The 22163-nt window shown below is 41.5% G+C and overlaps 1 protein-coding gene across 11 annotated transcripts in view; it reads right to left on the bottom strand.

The window, feature by feature from the left end:
• Window positions 1-22163, bottom strand: part of LOC117827716 (sodium bicarbonate cotransporter 3-like) — a 53445-nt gene that overhangs the window by 10745 nt on the left and 20537 nt on the right. For 8 of the 11 annotated variants that reach the window (XM_034704413.1, XM_034704404.1, XM_034704405.1 and 5 more), the window contains exons 2-15: window positions 19842-19923; window positions 17497-17646; window positions 15412-15550; window positions 13940-14100; window positions 13563-13751; window positions 6705-6784; window positions 5746-5903; window positions 5316-5403; window positions 4932-5078; window positions 4435-4541; window positions 3111-3285; window positions 2241-2374; window positions 1846-2091; window positions 654-759 (exon numbers count right to left, since the gene is read on the bottom strand). In XM_034704413.1, coding sequence (XP_034560304.1) covers window positions 654-759; window positions 1846-2091; window positions 2241-2374; window positions 3111-3285; window positions 4435-4541; window positions 4932-5078; window positions 5316-5403; window positions 5746-5903; window positions 6705-6784; window positions 13563-13751; window positions 13940-14100; window positions 15412-15550; window positions 17497-17646; window positions 19842-19923 — 1962 coding nt within the window. The remainder of the gene's footprint in view (window positions 1-653; window positions 760-1845; window positions 2092-2240; window positions 2375-3110; window positions 3286-4434; window positions 4542-4931; window positions 5079-5315; window positions 5404-5745; window positions 5904-6704; window positions 6785-13562; window positions 13752-13939; window positions 14101-15411; window positions 15551-17496; window positions 17647-19841; window positions 19924-22163) is intronic. The other 3 variants (XM_034704407.1, XM_034704414.1, XM_034704415.1) reach the window with 2 other exon arrangements.

Genomic DNA, 22163 nt, shown 5'->3' with positions numbered 1-22163 from the left:
TTTAACCTATTTATTTAATTTAACATGAAATGAACAGAAACAGGATTATATAGGTGATTAGATATATAAGCTGACACGTGCTCGTGGCGTCTAATTGCTCTTTCGGGAGTTTATCAATTAACACACGTGAATGCCCGCGGACGGGGAAAAGTCAGTTCTCCGTCTCTTTATAATAACAGGACACACAACTTACTTGTTGGGCATTCACGCACACAGGAACGGTTATAAACAGGGCTGGTAGTCGGAGCCAGAGGGTCCGTCTCAACCATAGACTGTATAAAATAAACGTAATCTTCCCTCAGCTCTGCCTCGCGCTGTGTGCGCGCGCCCGTCAGCTGCATGCTCCGTTTGGCGCGCTCTCACACAGATGCAGAGAGCAGAGAGCAGAGTCGTCCACCCGATCAGTCTCTGACTTTATTACAGGGTGAAAGTCTGGAAAAATCACCTATTCTTCAACTCCCTCACAGTCACAATGATGCGTTCAGGTACCGAAACATGGTACCGTTTGATTTTACGTGAATCGGTCCTCGGTAGTACCGACGGAATTCGGTCGGTACCTATAAAAGTACCGAATTCGGTACCCATCCCTAATTACATGTGAGTGTAAGAATGTCTGATGTTTGTTTTCCTGTATCATTATGTGTTAGTCTTACTGAAACATTGAGGCTGCTCCATGGAACTGAGTCAGGGGTATATCCTGTCTTGTTCCACACCTGTACCAGCTCTTCTGAGGCATTGACTGGTGGAGAGCAATGACACCTGTGGACAGGGGAACAAATAATAATAAATAAAGCATGAATACTTAAAAAAGAAGAAGAAAGTAAGCAAACAAGGTGGGTTCATTGTAAGGTTAATGGAAAACACAGGCTGAAGTAATTCTCCTCGCATCACTTGTTTCTAAATTTGTTATTTTCCAAAGGCTATTTTCTTTCCAGCTCTGAGGAGGACGTACTGGGACTACTCAAAGCTTCACAACAACAGTTTTCAGCAATATGAGCAGTGTGTTTTAATGGGATATTATATAAAGTGCATAATATACTATTTCATGGAATGCTTTGGCACTCAGAATGACACCCTAACCTGGAGAGAGTGTAGAAGAGGGAACGTGTTTGGATGCATTTAAAGCATCAATCTAGTTGAACGGTGTGTGCATGGATTCAACATTTTGGGATATCTATGCTCTTATAACATATCGTAACATCAGAGCAGGACTTAATGGTGGGTGTAATCTTCATGTGCAACAGCAGCAAAGTGTTTTTACCTTTCAAAATAAGAGCTTCCACTCACTGGAAATAAGAGATCACATAAGTGTATTCACACATGCATGATCTGCTAAAACCTTCCTGAAACTTTTGTAGGCAGCACGTGGGGACGCAATCAGACATAATTTTCACCACAACTTTCCCAAGGATTTTCCCTTTTGGACTCCTAGTAAAATTCATGTGAGCATTCAGAAAAATGCACAGCTAGCAAGAGGGGAGGGTGATGTTTGTATCATGTGACTGCAAGCCAGTAAGAGCGACATGTAACATGATGAATGTAAACACACAAGTTTGAAGAAGGAGGAGCAATTCCAATACAAGAACAGCAGCCCCGAGGAAATGCTAAATTCAAATCCATGCTAGTTGTCAGTGACTATCAACCCTAGCTTTAACATTACACTGTGGTTGCCACAGCATGCTTTTGATGTCATGTTCTGCCTCCTGAGTCTCACAACCATTTTTTCAGGAGTACATATGTGAAAAAGAGACTGCACACTTTAATACAAGTGACACTAGATATCTTTAAAATTGTAGGAACAAAAATGTGACCATGCTTATCTAAAAGATACATTCGAAAACTCACGAATATAGCGTAAGGTTGTCCAAGTCGTTGTGCATGTTGACAGGGAAGTGTTCCCCGAGGTGAAAGAGCTTCTCCAGAGCCTCGTAGATGAAGATGATGCAGATGAGTGCAGCGAAGGCCTCCTCTGTGAACCGGGTGATGTAGCAGACCAGGGAGCTGGCATCTGTGGCCACCAAGATCACACATAGAAAGGCCGTCCACAGACCGATGCTGGTACGCAGCGGCAGGTAAGCCAGGCCGTAGTCACTGGAGAAGACAGACAAGGATGAGGATCATTACGCACAAACAATCATTTGGTTTTTAAAATCAAAAGAAAAATATTTTAAACCTGAGATAAAATGTTGATGATTTAGTTTGATCAATTATGTGACTAATATTGACTTGCATGAACATACCTGCAGAACTTGAAAAGGATCTTCTCGAACACTAACACAGGACCTGTGCTGCCAAGAATTGTGAGAGGCTGGCCTGCAAAGACGGAGTACGCCACTCCTGTCATTGAGGCCCCAAACAGAGACTCTATTGCACTCTGCAGACACAGAGAAAAGGGAAGGAGTGAGGGAATGAGGGAGGACTGTTTGAGGAGGTCAAAACACACCAAGGAGGAGAGAGAGGGAAAGTCTGAAGGAGAAAAGAGACAGGTGAAGAGGAGACCCGACCCCGACCAGGTTTGATTAAATCAACATCCTCGGCTGTGTCTGAGAGGCAAGATGGTTGATTGTTTCCACCCTGCCGACTTGTCCAAAGTCATATCTCTGATCAGCCCACGTCTGCTAAGTTTACTAAGACGCATCACACACACACACACCAGCACACAGATTGTGCCTATGCCAACAGTCCCTGTCCTGGTAAAGACATCAGAAGAGATGAAGCCAGAGAGAGAGTGAGAGTTAGGTGATAAGAAGACAGAGACACTTTATAGAATAGCTTTCAGGGTGATAACAGATTAGTGTACCGGAGGCTGGGAAATCATATCCCATTGAGGACAGTAAACAGAGACCTCACATGGAAAGACAGTCACCCAAATGTGTGTTTAATAGCACAGATAAGATGGTGAAAGATTAGGGACTTTTGTTTACACACAGTGTTTCACTTCAAAATACTTCATGCATATTTATGCGTACTTTAGGCATGTATGTAAACAAGGCTGTATGTTTGACATCGGGGATTAAGAGAGCGTTCTTGCTGCAACACAAAACATTTGCACAGCACTCAGACAAACAGAGTTGGGGGTTTCATTCCATAAATCCAATGATCGGACTCACTATGTTGTTCTTTGTTGCTTCTCCGAGCAGACCTCCAAATGTGATGACGGGGGACATGCAGGCGCAGTAGAGGAACAGAACGGAGGCGAGACACTGCAGGCTGAACGAGTCCCTGATGTCGCTCCAGTAGAACGGCAGCTTCCGCTTGATGTCCAGGATCAGACCTCCAAATATGCTGGGAGAGACGGGAGGCTTATTTAAATGTTTGAATTTTCAAGTCAGTGCCTTTATTTAAGTGTTGCGAGGCAACTATTCCTGTTGTTCTTTTATTGATGAATGTTTAGAAAATCAAACCCCAAAAATGTGGATGTCAAGTTGAGGGAAAAACATCCTCTAACAAAGGCAGACTTAGTCTTTTTTGCATGTACTGTACAGAAGAACTCTCTGCCCACACACTCCTTTCTATTTCTGCTTTTTTGTACTCTGCCTTTGAGGGATTCAATTTCTCACCTAGTAATTCCTCATCTCTCTCTGACACCTGTCAAACTGCTCTGCTGTAAGTCTTTACTCCATTATATATTGCCTCAGGAATAACCTCTATAGCCAGCCTGCTGTCTTTTCTTTACAGCCCCTGTATCTATATGTAGCTCTTGCACTTCCTTGCACCTCTCTGTCCCTCAGTCGCTCTCTTGTAGCATGAACCTTTTATAGTAGCATTTTGAAAGGAGAGTGAATGTGTAAATAATACAGTGCCTCCCAACTGATGTGTATTCATCCAGAGAATGTGTATGTGTATGTGTATGTGTGTGTGTGAGTGTGAGTGTGAGTGTGAGTGTGAGTGTGAGTGTGTGTGTGTGTGTGTGTGTGTGTGTGTGTGTGTGTGTGTGTCAGTGTGAGTGTGTGTGTGAGTGTGAGTGTGAGTGTGAGTGTGAGTGTGAGCGTGAGCGTGTGTGTGTTTGTGTCTGGCTGAGGTTTCAAATGAACACATTTTCCTTGCTGTGTGGCCTGGGCTCCAGAGATTCAGCAGGAGTTATCATAAATGTCAGCAGCTGAGGTTCATAGAGTACAGTATGCAGGTGTCTACTGAAACACACAGCAGTGTTCAGCTTATAAAATGTGCCACCACAAGTCTAATATGTGTGTAAAACTAACTAATCACCATCTAACAAATGCATTCGATAGAACCAGTTACTTTGACAATGTTTTTCCGATGATGTCATTCATCGTGACCTCATTTTAGATCCCAAGCAGAAAGAAATCCTCTGTACAGTATTTCTTTCCTACAGCAGCTCAGTTAGTCAGCTGGTCAACATCATGACTTACAGAAGTGCTATAAATAATAATCAGTGACATATATTAAGTCTCGATGATTACTCAAACACACCTCCCGGTCCTCTGCAGCTCAGGCCCTGCATTATGGTCCTCCTCTTGTTCCAGCTCCCCTGCTGGAGACGCAGTGCCATTGGGCTGGGACGGTCTCTTCCTCTTTAGCTGCAGGTCAAAGGAAAGTAAATATAATGGATTTACATCCATCTAAATTCCTTTGCAGTCATGTTGTTTTGAGTCCATAAGGGGGCACTCTCAGTATGATAATGGTGGTTTTAGGTGAAGTGCTTACAGGGTAGTCTCACGGAAGTCAACAAAAGCCTCTTGGGTATCTGACACAAGACTTATGGAAGAGGTCTAGCTAGAGCGTACTGCTAGTATGCAACTAGGAGTTAATCTCTGCAACAATACCATCCAGGCAAATCTATGCATGTGTTGGAATTCATCAGGTTTCCATATGACTGTAAACACAATACTGGTTTATAAAACAATGGCATGTATGTGTTCTTTCTGGAGTAGAAGACGTAAGATTGAGTGACAGAGGGACTCACTAACCTGAGACGGGACATTCTTTGGAGGCTCAATGCGGATTGTGGGGTCCCATTCTCCAGGAGGAAGGACAGTCACTTGATCGAGGAATTCATCGATCCCCGAGAGGAGATCTGTTCGATCTTTGGCTTTGTACGCCACATCCTGGAAAATCTGCATAATGACATTTAGAAGCAGTTCTTAAAACACTCTTAATTAGTTCCAGTGAGGCACAAAAAGAAGCACAGTATGTTCAAAGAGAGGGCAGCAAATTAAAGTAAAGATGAGCAAACTGAGTCAGCCTCATTCATGAAATAAATCCAAACGAAGACGTCTTTATCTTTTCGTGTTTCAGGACATGTACAGCTGAAATAACCGGTCATCAAAAGGATCTATTTGCCATTCTCTCACCTCATCTGTCAATAATGTTGCAATCGATCTCCCAATCTCATGGTACTGTGACCGTTTGCCATGAGGACCCAAAAGCAGGAAAAGAAACCTATGGAGGAGACAAATTTTCATGTAATATCAAGTAGAAGACTGATCCTACAGCCTTACATTAAACGTATCCTGGGACAATTTCTTCTAACTAAGGAATTCTCTCCATTTTTGAAGACTCCGTATGTTCGCTGGACACAGACCCACAGCTTCAGGAGTTACAGTAAATCCTTGCACTTAATTATTCCCGTCTGAACCAGGCTTTTGCAAATGACTACGTCAGTATGCTTGAAATTGCTACCAGGGTGTGATAACTTGCCAGAGTTTGAGTCTTTAATGAAGCACCACATCTTTTTTTAATAGAAGGCTTATCTTAACATAATTCATTTTCTTATTATTGTACCTCGTGGGCACAGGGACCTCTGTGAGGCCTGTGATAAGGACTGCAGGGGACAGCCTTACAAAGGCAATTATGGGCTTCTTCAGGAAGTCCACTTCTCCCACCAGCACATTGGAAGCTTCAGCCCCAGGAGGGATCTTTTTCATGAAATTCATGTCCACCTAAAACCAAGGAACAGAATAACACCAATGTAATTTAAGAATCATATATATATGCAAATGTACTGAATTGTTAGAAAGAGAGAGAAAAGACTGGAAACAAAGTGTTCAAAGAAGCAAATGTAAACATGGATGATAATTCAATGTATGTATAGGATGGCAGCAGGTCGCTTGGATGCTTTGAGAGTTGAACTCTATGTAAATAACAAAGTACTGAGCAAAGATTGTCCACTGCCATGCAGCATGTCTTACATTCCTGAATAAATATCTGTTATGTTCTCTTCTAAAAACAGATCTGAGCATGACAACTTCTTTATCCTTGTGTAGAAAGACTGTGCGTTCATCCCTCCTTCAGATCCTCTGACTCATATAAACACTGAACCTTGTTTTTTGGCAGTCGTAATGGTTTTATAATGGTAACTACTTATGGCAGCCGGCCATTTCTTTAATGGATGAAGAGCTTTAAAATGGTAGGATGAATGGGGGGGCCATGCGAGGGTGGAATCTTCTAAATCCAAACACAGTTACATAACTGGGAGACTTTTACTTTGATGATCAATTATTTTTCCATCACAGGTGGAGCGATGTCTGAAGATGCCTTTCACTGAGCCCAAAAGAAAAAAGGGGCTGATGGGTATGTCATGGTTACTGTCATACGGGCAGTTTTCAACACAGACCACTGAAGTGTCTGCGGAAGACGCTGATGAACTCATGGGCCCCTCAACCATGAGGGACTGGTTTCTGTGCTCAGTACTGTGCTCAGGTTACCTTGCTGAAGTCGACACTGCTGCTTTCTCTACTGACCCCTACTTTGGACGGCCTCCTCTCCACTGGCTTGTTGCCGCCCAGGTTGTTGGGGACAGAGTTCGGCGACGCCATTTGTCCTGAGAGGTGCACGAAGAGAGGAAAGGCAGAGGAGACAAAGCAGTGATGGACACTGTGTAAGTACTCAGGAAGCAAAGACTGATCTAGAAAAGCAGTGGTTCACTATGATAAGCCGTTTGTTATGATTAAATGCTCTATCTTTCATCCTTCTCTATAGTTTGGTTTTCATTTTGGAGAACGGAAAAGACAGTAATTTTACATCTGTTCTGTGTGGAGCGGGCTCATCAAACAACAACCAAATTCTCTGATGTTCTATGTTTTCGATCAAGCTCTTGGCAAACAAACCTTGCATGAGAATCCCTGAGTCATGCCTCTGCCCACACAGGTTGGCGTATGACTTTTCTTTGTTTTTAATTTGGTTCTTTCAACAGAAAACTAAACTAATGCTTCAAAGTTTGCCATGACTTACCCTCCTTTGTTCAGTAGTTGATTCTGAATCCAATTAATACATTTTATTTAATGTTAATGTGTGGGGAAAAAAGCGTAGTGCTTTTAGGTAACAGACACAGCTGCTTTGATGCATTGTTCTACAATGATCAAAGTATGTCTGCCTTTCAACAGATGAGCCAAGAAACGTATTAAACAAGCAGTAGCTTCAAAATGTCAACACAAGAATTGTTGCTAGTTTTTTCACAAACTGGCTGAACGTGAAAAGATTTCTACCAGCATACCAATTCTTGTTAGATTTGTTGATTTGGTACAGAGCTGCTAGAACACTGTCGTCTCTCCACAGGGAGCAGGAGACATTTGACAAATGCTGGTTTGCTCCTCGTCTGTTGAGCTCATTATTTTGGCACTTTTAGTCAGCTCTGCCAAGCCTGAACATTGTCAGCTTTGAGTTTAAGGTGAGGGGATGCATTTGATATGCTTGACAGTTCACCTTCCTTAGATTTCAGCACTTCAGCACCTTATTTCTGTGCGTAATTGGCTGCACACTTCAACATTTGCTTATTTGATTTGAGCCATACCAGATCCAGGAAACGCTAGCACTTGAGGTGACATGAGAGTGGGAGATGAAATGAGGGAGTGGTGCATTTGAATCCAAGGATAGCATATTGCATACTATCCTCTGAAATTCAGAGTAACACTTCTTTTACCAGGTTTTCCCTCTCTTATTTTTCACATTGACACATTTCTCATCTCACCACCAGGAAATAATCAAGCCAACCTCCACAGTGGAAAAAAAGGGATTTCACAAATACACCACCAGTTCATGTTTAATCAAATCAAAATGAAAGCACGCAATTTATACTTGCAAAAGTTTGAGCCAGTGATCCGTACCCTTGAACTGTACTCTGAAGTAACCCCAGTGAATGCTGGATAGCTGTGACTGCTGAACAGGAGCATGATTGCTCACATACCTGATAAAGCCTCTTGGAATAAGGGGGGATTAGCTTAGGTTGCGTCCGCCAACACACTTCATTCAGGAAGGCTAAGCCCTGGAATGCTCCCCTGTACTCGCCATTTAAACAGTGGAATCACAGGGCTGACGTATTCATATGCAAATGCTAACATAAATAACTGAATTTACACAGTTCATCTGAGTCTTGTGTGGGGTTGAAGGCTTTGGGTTATTTCTGCTACAAAGAAAATGATGTACTAAAATTTTGTTTTATAAAAAGTAGCAGTTTTATAGATGCAGGGATTATATTATGACATAATGTTACCATGAGTTTGATGCAACAGTTTTCCTATCATATAGTGCACTAAAAAATTACAAACAGAGGATCAAGTTCAAGTTAAATGGGAAAGAAATATTAATGATGTGAAGCTCTTAAACTGGGGGATTAACAGGAAGTGAATGTACCAGGGATTCCCTGCATGCCTTGAGCACAGGTGTTTCATCAATCACTATAGAGTGCATGTCTAAAACACTGCAGGTACATATATAAAGCATTGATTAACTTAATCAAACCTGAAAGCAAGTCTATCACTGGCATCCTGACAACCACTCAGAGTGCAGATGTCACAACCTGCACTGTTATTAAATTGTAATAATCAATGCTTAAACCCCTCTCTGAGTAATAACCCACACTCTGATGGCAGGGCACATGCATCCTGGGAAATTTTGTGTATTTTCCTTGACAGGAGTACAATTACAGAAGCTTGACAGCTATAATCAGACCACCCCAACATTTCAGTTTCAGCTCCCACCAAGTGATTGCTGGTACTAAAAGGTCCATACCAGAAACAGAACAATCCCTACAGTGAAACAAACACATAATCACACATTCACACGCACACAAGGTCTAATAATAAGCTGACAGGGGTTGGTTTGAGATGGAGGAAAAGTCACTGTAGTTGCCAGAATGATACAGCCACCATGTATGCTGGCTTATATTTAGCCACACTGCTGGCACAAGCTGCCCGTACTACCTCACTCAATTGGGTAAAAGAATGTTTATACTTAGTAATTGATGAGGAGGAAGAGCATGGGTGCCAAATGATGGGATGGGAATCACAAGTTGTCAATTTATACTTAAAGTAGGGAGGTCACATGGGGATACAACAGTTAAGCAGCAGAGTTTTTACATCGTAATGCAATGCAAAAACATAAGGAAATCAAAGTTAGGGATGTCATCTACAGTATCTGCGACAGTGTCTGAGATTTTTTAAAACCTTGGTAGAATTCAGAGGTTAAGAGTTCCAAAACTTTCAGTCCCTTATATTAGCATTGGTTATGCTCTCAATGGCAAAAGAAAGAGAAGAAACCTATCTCTGTGAAGAGTGAGCAGCAGAGGGCCACGAAAACTAATGAGTATGATGCAACTAACAAGATCCACACCAAAGCAGTGCATGTTCAGTAATACAAAAGCAGCTTTGAGGGCAAAAAGAGAGGAAAGAGAGTAAAACATGACCGATTCATACAGAAGCTCTGTGTTGTACCTCAAAGTGAACTTGAATCACTTCAAATCAAATCAACTTTATGTATATAGCACTTCACATACAACATAGTTGATCCAAAGTGCTCTAAAGCAAACAAATGGAGGAAAACAAAAAGCAAATGAAAGAAAAAAACACAAATAAAGGAAGAGAAGGGGAAAAAATAATCAGAGTGGTAAAAAAGCAATGGATAAAATTCATAGCAACAATGACAAGCGACACTGCACTGACCAAGATCGAAGTACTCCAACTATTTATGAATATAAACAACAACAACAACAACTATTACTACATCATTTTTACTATCATTATCATTCTCACCATTACTATCATCATCCCGATAAGCATTATCAACCTCATTACCATCACCACTATCGCCATCATTACTACCACTACCTCTATCATTAATTGCAATCACCATTGTTGCCATTACCACCATCATGATCATACAAGGGCTAAGGAGATGATTTTTAAAAATCTCAACAGATGGTGGGGGGAAGGGAATTCCATAGTTTTGGGGCCCAGATGGAAAAGGCCCCGTCTTCATAACTCTTTGACCTTGATCTCTGGACAGACAGAGAGTTTCGGTGAGATGATCTTCTCTGACAATGTAACATGGGGACAGGAGCTCTGTGAGGGGGCCAAACCATGTAGTGCCTTGCGGACAAATAACAATATTTTAAAATTGATTCTGTAGCTGACAGGCAGCAGGTGTGGGGAGCAAAAATTGGAGTGTTGCAATCCCTCTTTGTTTGACCTTGACAGAATTGTAGCTGCTGTATTTTGGACAATCTAAAGATGATGTAAACAAGACTGGGTGATACCAAAGTACAAAGAGTTGCAATCATAAGTAGTTGTAATGTTCTAAAGGGAAGTAGACTTGCATATCTTCTCAGTAAAAGTGAAAAGAAATGTTGTGTTTTTGAGTTATGTGGCCCAGCGGAAGCAAATAATGGAGAAGAGGGGAGGAACGAGTATGGAACCTTGTGGGACACCATAGGGAACAGGTGCAGAGAGAACAAGTTGAGTTGCTAATAAAGTCACGGAAGGATTTGTTTAGAAAGATAGGAAGAAAACTTGTTCAAAGCAGAACCACAGACCCTGCTCGTTGTTGTAACCTGTTAATAAGTAATAATAATAATAATAATAATAATAATAATAATAATAATAATAATAATAATAATAATAATAATAATAATAATAATAATAATAATATTATTATTATTATTATTATTATTATTATTATTATTATTATTATAAAACAATGATCTACCGTATCAAAGGCTGCAGTTTGATTTAGGAGTAAAATAATGGATCAGTTACCCAAGTCAGGAAAAAAGTACCCTGGTATTATGACCATTTTTAGCAATACGATTGGAATAGTATTGAGCCTTAGAATTTTTCACTGCCAGCTGATACTTATTCAGAAGATCCTTCAGAAATGAAAATATCTGCAATTTATCCTGCTTCCACCTCCGCTCTGCCTTTCTGTAATGTCTCCTAAATTATCTGATATCACTGTTATTAAACATGGTTAGGCTATGGGCTTAATTTTGACTGGAGGAACAGAATCAAGGGTAGCCAAAACAGCATTAATGTAAATTGAAGCAGGCTTCTCTGTGCCCACATGAGTTGGTGAGGCTTCAGCACTGGAAATGATAGATGCTTCTCTGTAATGTTCATATTGTGTTCATAATTTATATCAAGCTAATGTCATGTAAATTCTATCGACAGTCTTGTCAAAATAAATACCTACTAACATTTATCCCCCAACACTGTATAAAAACAATAAAAATCGATATCAAATAGTTCTACAAAACTAAGACGTGACGTATGCAATATCTTTTTAGAGATGCTTTAAATCTGTATCGGCTTTACACATTTTGCTCAAGGACCCTTATACTGTGTAACTGCATATTTTCGGCTAACGCATATATTCAATAACATGAGCAGACATCCAAGACTAATCGGCTCAGACTTTCACACCAGGCGATGACTGAAATAATCACAATCGGGACATCCTTTCCAACAGGTCTGTAATCCATAAACTAAGACAAGTAAGATGGGTTTGTAAGTGGAAATAAAACACTGTAGGACACACAATGCATTCTGTGGGAAACCAAAACCTCTAGGAAGTCAGCCATGCAACAACAGTGAATTAGGTGTGAAGAAGACAGTGCCAAGCAAGGCACAGACGCTAAGAATTGTCTTGAAAACGTGTAAGAATTAGAAAGGTCAAATGGTAGAAAGAAGTATAGAGTTTAAAATGCAGGAAGATGTTAGTAGGAAAGAAAGGGGCGAGCAGAACGAGTTGAGTAAGAAGAAAAGCAGGAATCATGAGATGGAGAAGGATAAGTTTTAAAAACTTGTGGATAAAAAACAGAAGGAGGAGCGTCTTAGCTTGAAAGCCTTGCTGTGAGTTATTAATGAAATGGCTGCAGGTGGGGAGGGTTGGAAGTTAACAGGAGGAATAGCTTTCATGCTAGTGCTAGTGTTCTCTGTTCAAGCCGTGACTCACACTGGCAGGCTACACTGATATTTGCCTTCTAAGGGCAGCAGCTCGAGACCCTGGGATGCCGAGGATGCTCTCCGAACGGGCTGTGGTGACGCTGCATCGTCCTCTGCCGTGTTTGGAGGGTCGTCATCCTCAGGGGGAGATACCACCACCTCAGGAATACCTTGAGGGCCAGGGCCTGCGCCGTGGGAACGGGAGGGAGTGGGGGTACTTTGAGGGGTGGTGGGGGTGGATGAGCCTAGGGAAGGCCCAGTGTTGGAGGAAGAAGAGGGCAGGAGATGGTTGAGCAGAACGGAGACCTTGGACTCTTGTCTCTGGTAGAGGTTGGAGACAGAGGAGGCCACCCCAGACTTGTGGAGAGAGAGACGTGAAGAGGACAGGCCCTCTCCTAACAGGGGAAACAAATGCACAAAGAGGAGAAGAAAAGGGAGAGATAAAAGGAGGGGAAAGGAATAAGGGATGGAGCAGAGAAGAAAAACACATGAAGTAGGAGTACATCACAGAGATGGTATCTGGAGGGGGACACAGCCGGAAGGGGTGGGCAGCAAGAGCGTGGCGGAGGTGTAGTTAGAGAGATTCGTGCTTGCATAAACGTGAGCGAAAGCATGGCTGTGTGCAGAAGACACAGAGAATGATTCAGTGAGGCATGTAGGAGGGTCCACAAAGAGCCAGATAACTTGTCTCATTCAACTCCAAACAAACCAATCGCACAACAAGACTGAGTTAAAGCAAATCTCAAGAGATCAGAGAGGCCTGCATGCAGGAGAGGATGAGTTAGCACGATGTCAGTGCAAACATGTGCTCTACAACAACAGACCAGTCATAAATCCTGTACAGACATACATCTTTCACTCTGCAACTATTACCATCACCCACCATCAACACAATATATATATATGTGTGACCGTTCACACCTGTGTTTCACGTTTAATGATATGAAAATGCAAGCCTGGCAGAAATACAAGCAGAGGAGTAGAGAATTTGACATTGTTTTCATTCTTATGACTCTAGGATCATAAATGCACACCATACGTTAACACCACTGCGGGCATGCCCAGTCAAAAGAGCAAACAATGCTGACTCTGGTTGCAGGTAAAGCAATATTTCTTGAGTGTCACCCTATGGAGTAAAAACAATCATTATTTCAAACCCCAAGCCAGGCCAGCCATACAGGTTAGCAGTCATTAGCACCCAGATTTCTCTTTCACTAAGGGGACGACTGCTTCAATGTAGATCATTCTCTAGATTTTACTCACTTTTACCATCCACCTTCTACGCTGGCATTGAGGGATTTGAACAGTGTTTTTTTTTTAGGAACAGCTCCCCAGTGGTGGAAAATATGGAGGAAAAAGAAATTCGAGCGCGTTGTAGGATCTCACCGTTTCTTTCAAGCAAGAGTGGGTCAGAGTGTTTCTTGCCTATGTCAGCGATGGAGCGCACCAGAGGGATGCGATTGCTGAGCTTTCTCTCGTTCTGGTGGTGGTGTTTCTTCAGCATGGCTTCCCGTACCTTGTAGCGCAACTCCTCCTTCAGCTGGCCTGATGCCACCATGCTGTCTATCACCATGTCTGAGCGGGAGGAGCAGAGAGGTGAGCACAGGAAGGAAAAACAAGTTATGTATTGAGAGCTGACAACTAGAATCCTGAGTTAGTGAATATGTTTTTCCTTGTTTTTTCCCATGCTGTTCACCACAAGGGCTGCATAAGAAATGCAAATATACAGTATGAAAACACAATGTAATTACAGCTCATTTTACCTGCAATTTCCTCAATACTGTTGGCCCTCATATCCAGCATGACTGTGCCATTGAGTATGAAGCTCCGCAGCTCAAATAAGCTGTGTAGTGACAGCGTAGCAACGTAGGGTTTACTCCACCTCTCCCCTCCATCTTCTACATCCTCTTCAAACTTCAACCACCTGCACACAAACATCAACACACACACACACTCAGACCCATATGGTTTACTTGAATCCACTAATCAGCTTGCAAGTTGCATTACAGTTCAAGGAGAAGTTTCTGAATCTAGGCCAAGACTTCTTTGAAATTTTCATGAACCAGTTCTCAGAAAGCAAACTGAAAGCAGTATCTCTTTAAATCTTGTTCGTTCACTGACCATAAGCTCTGAAACACATGCCAATTTTGGTCAAAGTAACAACTTTGAACTCCCAATTCTAAGTAAAATAACCCTGTTGAAGTTTCATGACTTGAGGCTGAGCACGTGCCTGTGGGTTTCCAGATCAGAATGGAAGGCTGATTTGAGAGATAGGAAGAATGATATGACACTTTTTGGGGGCCAGAGTAAACAGATCTACAAAACTGAACCTCACTGTGATTTAGATAATTATTCCCCACTAAGAATTCAACTAAAAAATATGGAAGCAAATTGCATTCACGTGTGTAAAAATAAATCTGCTTTGTTTTCTGAATTAACAAGATAATTATCTTGGAATTACTAAAAAAAGTTTGTCTGAATAAAAATAAAATTATTCTGTTTTCTGAATTAAAAAAAAACCTGGTGCCTCAGTTGCACTCCGTGGTGACCAATATTTTCAGCAATTGTCTGATTGTCTCTTGAGTCACCAAGTAGCCAAATTGAATGCATTTCAGATGCATCTTTGTATATCAATGCATCATGCCATATTTTCTCAGTTGATCCTGGAGAGATGCTGTAATGTCCAGCAGATCAGCACGAGCCTTACATCCTGCAACTACAATGTCCTCAGGTGCCTGCGCAAAGTTGACAGACTAATAACAATACCATCCATGTTACTTAAAGACACTAGTAACTCCCAATGTCTTAAACCCAAACCAAAATAAAACTGGATTAAACTGAACAAACAGGGCATGTTTACATCCTTGTGTTGCCTTAAGGTGCTGTTGGGATTTTACAGTAGCAGTATTTAGTTAATTAAGAAAAACAGACCAGTTTTTTTTCTCATGTGAATGCAACAAGCTTCCGTAAAAAAGGGAAGGATTTCATTTTTTAAAAAGGTCACAGTTGCAGAAATTCAAGGCACAAATAGCTCTACTTTGGGAATTTGGGAATTCCACTGAATTATTTAGAAAAGTGCAAGTTTGGCTTGACCTAATCAGGGTTTTCAGTTCACTTTTGCTACAGAGCTATCATTCACTTAAATTAAAACTCCTAAAAAGGTAAATATTAGTGCAAAAAGAAACAAATCTCAATACAAAGCATATCAATACAAAGTTGATCCTCAAGTTCTGACCTGGCAGTCTCCCTCCATTCAGTGGTGCTGCCGTCTCTGAAGGAAAGCTCATCCAGCTCAGTAAAGAGATCATGAGGGACGTGCTCCAGGTCATCGTCAACTGTACCCAGGATGAACTGGACCCGCTGGGATGGTGTGTCTGCACAAAGTGGGCAAAAGCCAAAGGTCATTTTTTTGCAATGTTTTATTACTAACCACGGTATGCTCTTGAGTGTCAAACAGGATCAAAGGTGACACTATATGCAGTCCGGCCAACAGTTTAATAGTAATGGTCCATCAGGGGGAGAAAAAGGCTGAGGAACAGAAATTTGCAGGCAAAGGATATTCCAAATGATCTCACACATCTTTTTCTGAGAGACTTCTTTGTGAATTCAGTTATGAAGGATGAAACTGTTTCACAGAGGCAGAGATTAAATCTGAGCATGATAAGAAGAGACTTTAGAGGGATGAAACATAATCATTTGGGCTCTGTATGAGAAAGTGAGTGTGTCTGGCTGGTATAACTTCACTAATGCCTTCTGAAACTCAAAAGAATATTGTGATGTACTGATTTGATTGCGCCCTGCATGCTTGATGCTGGCAAATTTTGAGCAGAAACGTGCAGGAAGGAATTAGAAAACTTGAGTGCTTCCCTGCCATTTTCTTTTAAGTGCAGGTTTGACAGTATCTGAAATCAGGGAGCGACTGGAGAAAGATATGGCAGATTAGAAGACTGAATGCAACAGGTGGGCGAGAGAGTGTTATTTTCTATTAACAAATGGGTACACTTTGTGGAGGTTAGGTGTGTATATGCAAATGTGAGCTCAGCATGTATTTTTCTACCTGCCTTTATTCACCTCAAGTAAAAAGTATTAAGGAAATAAAGGCTGATAGAAAGTACAGCTTTGATATGAAAAAAGTCAAACTACAAATACATAAAAATTGCTTTTCATCAACTGAAAAATTTAAAATCATTACAGCTAGCTTTGATGTCATTGCAGTTTTGGAGTGCGCTTGGAGATAATGCAACTGTAAGTCACTTTGGTCACATTAGGGCTGAATGAAAAACGCTGACATCTATAAGTTAGCTTTCAAAGTAAGCTTATACTTTTTGCATGTCAGCTAGTTGGACGAGTAATCACACTCACTGCTTTTCATCGTTGTGTAAACTCATCTACTTTCTTCACACTGATCATACAGTAAACACACAACAGGGAAGTACAAAGAGAAACATTTCTGTACAAGTCTCAGCTGTCTTTTTTCACACCAAAATCCACAGACAGAATGGAAAATGTGGGCGTTTCTCCATGAGATATGAAATAAAGTTACCAAGCCTAACTGTGTGGACTAGAAAAGTGCTGCTTCAGAGTATGTGTCCTATAAACTGCGACACTCTGAAACCTTAATCAATTGGAAACATTGCTCAATAGTGTTGTCTTAAAAGCTCAATGCTCTTACAGCATTGTCTGGCTGTATGTGAGTCTTGCAGCTGTTGTGATTCAGCAACTTTACACACAAATGTGAATGCGCTCGCATTGTGTGAAATGTCATAGCCTTCAATCAGTGTCAGAAGCAGGTACCCAGTGGCCTTTAATGACTTTTAGAGCTGAATGTTTTATTCAGAACCAACACAACCAAAGGGCTTCAGCGGGGTGGTGCTCTTACCTGGCAATTTGTGCATTGTTACAGGGGGATGTAATTCCACATGTACACTTGTCTCACTCTACTTTCCTGGTACTGCTTTGTCAACAAGACTTAAAGTGACAATCAATATTTATGGACTCTAGCTTTTTATGTATTCCAAAATACATGAGGAAAGAATGTTTCAGTTTAAATGCACATGCAGACACAAATCCCACCAAATAAGAAGACACTGAAAGGCAGACCAAATTTAAGCCAGATCTGTCTCGAGTGGATTGCAAACGGTGTCTGTTTATCGTCCGTGGTGAGTGCTGTGGAAGTGTGAATAAACACAGTGGAAGACTTTTTGAAGGTACATATAAACTGGGAGAAGGAAAATCGGTAGATATGTGGATTTAAAGGAGGAAACAAAGTAAAAAAACGTTGCTTTGGCAGTAAACCAAGGCATTTTAAAAAATAATTTACAATCATAAGAGGACTCGGTTCCATCGTCCTTCCCTTCCTCGCAGTCTTTTTCTTTCTTCTTTCTGTGGTGTTTGTGTCCTCGGTGACGATGCCTGTGTCTGCTCTCCCTTCCAAGAGGAACATGGACACCTACATACACTGCTCTGTGGCCTGGGGAAACAAAGAGAACAGCATCAAATCAGACACCTTTCCTGTACAGCTTCTTTTTATTTGGAAAAATAAAAGATTAACATGAGTGCTATTTTTCTAAGAAGTTAAAGGTATCATAGCCCGGCTCATTTAGAAGCTGAACCAGATTACATCCGAGATAGAAGACAAAGGATCTCTTTCCATTTCATTTGGGTGCTCCAGATACCCTACTTGAAGAAAACTACAGGAAAACATTGAACTGTTCTCACACTTCCATTACCCCTTCAATGTTTTATCTACTTTCTCTCATTATTGTTACTGCCACACAGGAACTGTGTTCTGAGATGTAAACGCCCCACTTTCGCCCTACATTAGTCATTTTTCACAGATGAGTCATCGCTCTTTGATTTGGGAGGGAACCCAGGAGTGAAACCGAGATGCAGCACTCAGAGGAAGGCATACGCGACATCCGCATGAGCCAAACAGATGGAGAGAAACTGAGATGGAGGAAGAGGAAGAGAGAGAGAAAACAGACGAGATGAAAGAGCATGGAAGAGGAAGAAAAAAAAAACAGACAGCTTAGACCGTCAGAAAGCAGCAGGCTAAAGGGGTGTGATAGGAGGGGAGAATGAGATTTTCTTGGAGGATATGAAGAGAAGTGGGTCCACATAAAGGATGAGAATTGAGCTGGAGGGGGAGGATGGAGGGACAAATAGCTAACACTTCAGTGAGTTAATGTTGGGTGATAATGTTGTTGATGCTGCTTATTACTTGACATCTCTTATCAATTACTGTGATTTGTTTCATCAGCTTCATCTACTGCGTGTCTGTAAACTCAGTGGACAATAACATTGAATTACACCCGACTTCTTCCAGATACGTGTCCGATCTGGCTCCGTGCTCTGCCGGACAGCTGGACTCACAAGACTGAGGTTTTCTCAATGATCAAAGATTATCCTCCTCCTCTCCTCATCAACGTTGTCTTTATTGGCCTCTAAAAACCTCGGACCTAATGACTCTAGTCCTGGCTCCACTCATCATGAAGGTTTGTTGGTGTAGTTAAGTAAAATAGATCTAGCTATAGCACAGAGTGTTTTATTCTGAAAATTAACCGGATGTTTTAATTTTGTTTTGGTGCCTGACTTCCTGTCCTGCTCGATCTGCTCTGTTGAGATTGATGCATTGTGTTTCCAGCATCCGGCAAAAGTTTTGCGTATCAAGGCCAAATTCCACCAGATCTGTCTCCAGTCCGTCTCTGCTCCATCACGGCACCGGATCTGATAGGTTTCTATTCTAGTCAATGTGTTAACCCCCACTGGATCCGCTTCGTTGCGTTCTGGCTGCGTCGCTGATCCGGCAGGTCGGAACGCAACGGATCAGATACGCAAGACTTCTATTTTTGCCAGATCCCGGAGCATGACGCATCAATTCAGCACAGAGCAGATGGAGCAGGACAGGAAGTCAAGCACCAAAACAATATTAAAACATCAAGTTAATTTTCAGAATAAAACACTGTGTTATCGTTAGATCGTTTTTAACTTAACTATGACAACAAAATGTCATTTAGGGTGGAGGCAGGCCTGGAGTCATCAAGTCAGAGGTTTTCAGAGATTGATAAACAACGTGGATTAGGAGAGGAGGAGAACAATCCTTGATTCAGTGATTGCCGTGGGGGAAACCTCAGTCAAATGACTCCAGCTGTCCGGCGGTCCGGTTCTGTGCTGCATTCCGAAAACGCAACCGGCGGGTGTTGACAGACGAGAGAGCACGGAGCCGGACCTCCGTGCATCGGAGACGGACCGGACACGGATCTGTTGGAAGTCACGTATCAGGCATGCCGGATCAGAGACGCAGCCGGAATGCAATGGAGTGGAGCCAGTGGAAGTTAACACATTGACTAGAAAAGAAACCTATCAGAAGAACCGGTGCTGTGACGGAGCATAGACGGATTGGACACAGATCTGGTGGAATTTGGCCGTTATTCTCAAGCCCTCTGACAAAACCGCTTAAAAAACACAAAATCTTATAATTTGGGCTCAAGCGTCTCAAGTTTACCTCGCCTTCTGTCACAGACTTTGCTTGAAATATAGTATTTAGACAAGAAATAGAAAAGGAAAACAGATCTTGTTATCATGCAAGTGCTCCCAGTTCATGTGAGCCTGAACAAGGAAATAGTCTCAAGACAAATAATTCAGTATGAGTTGTTTAACGCTTACTTTCCAAATCTTCCGTTTCGTAGTTTGTGTGAGTGGTGAAGCGAGTTTGTCCATGGTCAACTAATGCCTCCTCATCTAGACCCTAAAATGACAGTAGAGAGGAGTAGAAAGAGAGAAAGCAGGTGGGAAGAAGAAACACAAATATGCATGAGGATCGTACACAGCATGTTATTCCAGCGAGTATCAGACTTTGACTGGCTTGTCGCTGCCATATTCCAGGTGTTACAAAACCAGTATTGGATTTGCTGTACTAAAAAACCATGTCCTACCTAGACTGGGGATATTTTTAGGAGACTTCTCTAAACAGCTGACTCTGCACTAAAAACTGCTGTTTGGGGGGATTTGAAATAACTTGGGGCTGTATGTGAAGGAAGAATGTGAGGAACTAACAGGGCAGAGAAAAGGTGCTGAATCTTTCAAACTAAAGCTTTCCAGTAATGTAACCACAAAGTCGTATAAAGCTTGTTAGGGTTGTGATTAGTACGACATAATCACTGGTGGGAAGACAGCTCTGAGACTCAAACATTTCCACTTACACTTAAAATTGGTTGCTGACTTGTATGTCTTTCCCCTCTCTCTCCTCTCTCTCCTTAGTCTGCCTGTCACACACTTTAACTCTCCCTGACCCATTAAAGTTACTAACCATTGGCTTTTCTGAAGTCCCTAAGCTCCCTTGTCTCGTAGGTTCCTTTAAGCCGCTGCCGTAGACAGCCTGCTTCTGTGGACGTGCCAGACTCCAGCGGCTACAACTACAACTATCCATGGTGGCTAGCTGCTCTCATTACAAAGATAGTATGACCTGAACCTGATATCATTGTCATGGAAAGAGCGAAGGATGGAAGTAGAGGAGATATAAAGCTGTCAGGATACACTCATCTAATTAATAAAATTCTTTGTCAAATTAATGCCTTTAAGAAGTAATCAAAGATCTCAAACACAGTCAGATACTATAGCTATTCTTGTGAGGACATCCATTCCACAACTCCAAGCCTTAGCCTGAACCATCAGCAGTAAAGGGTTGTTATATTTTACCAAAATTTGTAAAATTATTTGTATTTTTCCATCTTCAAAGTGGAAAAAAAATACTTGTGGATCTCATTTTTACTAATTTATTTTCCAACAATCAAAAATTTTTAGTTTGAATCTTGAAAAGACAACAGAGGAGATTAAACACACAAGTTACGAACCCAAACCAAAACCATGAACCTCTTTAACCAACATCTTTCTTCGTTCAATTACCAACCATGTTATTAGCGGTCCCCTGACTCCTGCCTTTATGTGCCACAACTTTTAAGGCAGCCACAGAGACGGCGTCTCCAATTACAGCAGCATGGTGGCCAAAAACAGAACTAAATGTGCTGAGGGAAGTCACTGCGGGTCTACAACAAGGAAACTGCAACTGACACTGATGCTGTGCCTGGCAGATAGCAGAAAGATAATGATAGAACCAGAATGGCTTGGCTTCTTTTTCTGTCATTACACCCCCCCTAAATTAAATACAATACAATACAATACAACCAGCCCCCTCAACAACAAACATACAATAAAATAAGTTTGCATGTTAAATCACTTCCACCAATTCACCCTTGATACACTGCTGGCCAATATTTGTGTTAATATTAGGCATATTGAAACGGAAGGAGCTTAATTTAGACACACAGTGATATATGGGTGTATAAATATCACAAGCTGGCAGCAAGCTAATGCTGCCTCTAACTACATAACTGATGGCAGAACTAAAAATACATAGATGCAATTTCCTTAAAGTTATAGATGATAGACTGGATACAATCCCAATGTGTATTGCAGTCTGATTTCTTTGACAGGTCATCATAATAGGTCGGGGGTCTCAATATATCAAAGATATACACTTCATGGAACTTGTCCAACATATGTCCAGACTTTTAACCAAGGAGAGAGAGCACATTGATCCTGTTTTAATGACCCTACACTGGCTGCCAATTGCTTTTAGAATAGATTTTAAGGTTTTACTTATCACTTTTATAGCACTTCATAGCCTGGCCCCTGAATATATCTGCGATTTGCTGTCACCCTACGCGCCCGGGCACAGCCTCAGATCCTCGGGCAGGAATCTTAAAGTTCCCGTCACAAAGTTGAAATCTAAGGGTGATTGAGCGAACGACCTGCCTGAGGATCTCAGGCAAGCTGCATCAGTATCTTTCCTTAAATCACAGCTGAAAACACATTTTTATCAAAAGGCTTTCCTGTAATATTGTTTTATCCACGATATTACAATTATCTTTATTTTATTATCTACTTTTATTCATGGTTTTCTTTTATTCACTCATTTTTAGGGCCCGA

Source organism: Notolabrus celidotus, chromosome 16 (assembly GCF_009762535.1).
Source record: "Notolabrus celidotus isolate fNotCel1 chromosome 16, fNotCel1.pri, whole genome shotgun sequence".
Classification (NCBI taxonomy): domain Eukaryota; kingdom Metazoa; phylum Chordata; class Actinopteri; order Labriformes; family Labridae; genus Notolabrus; species Notolabrus celidotus.
This window is presented reverse-complemented; position numbering and strand designations above follow the sequence as displayed.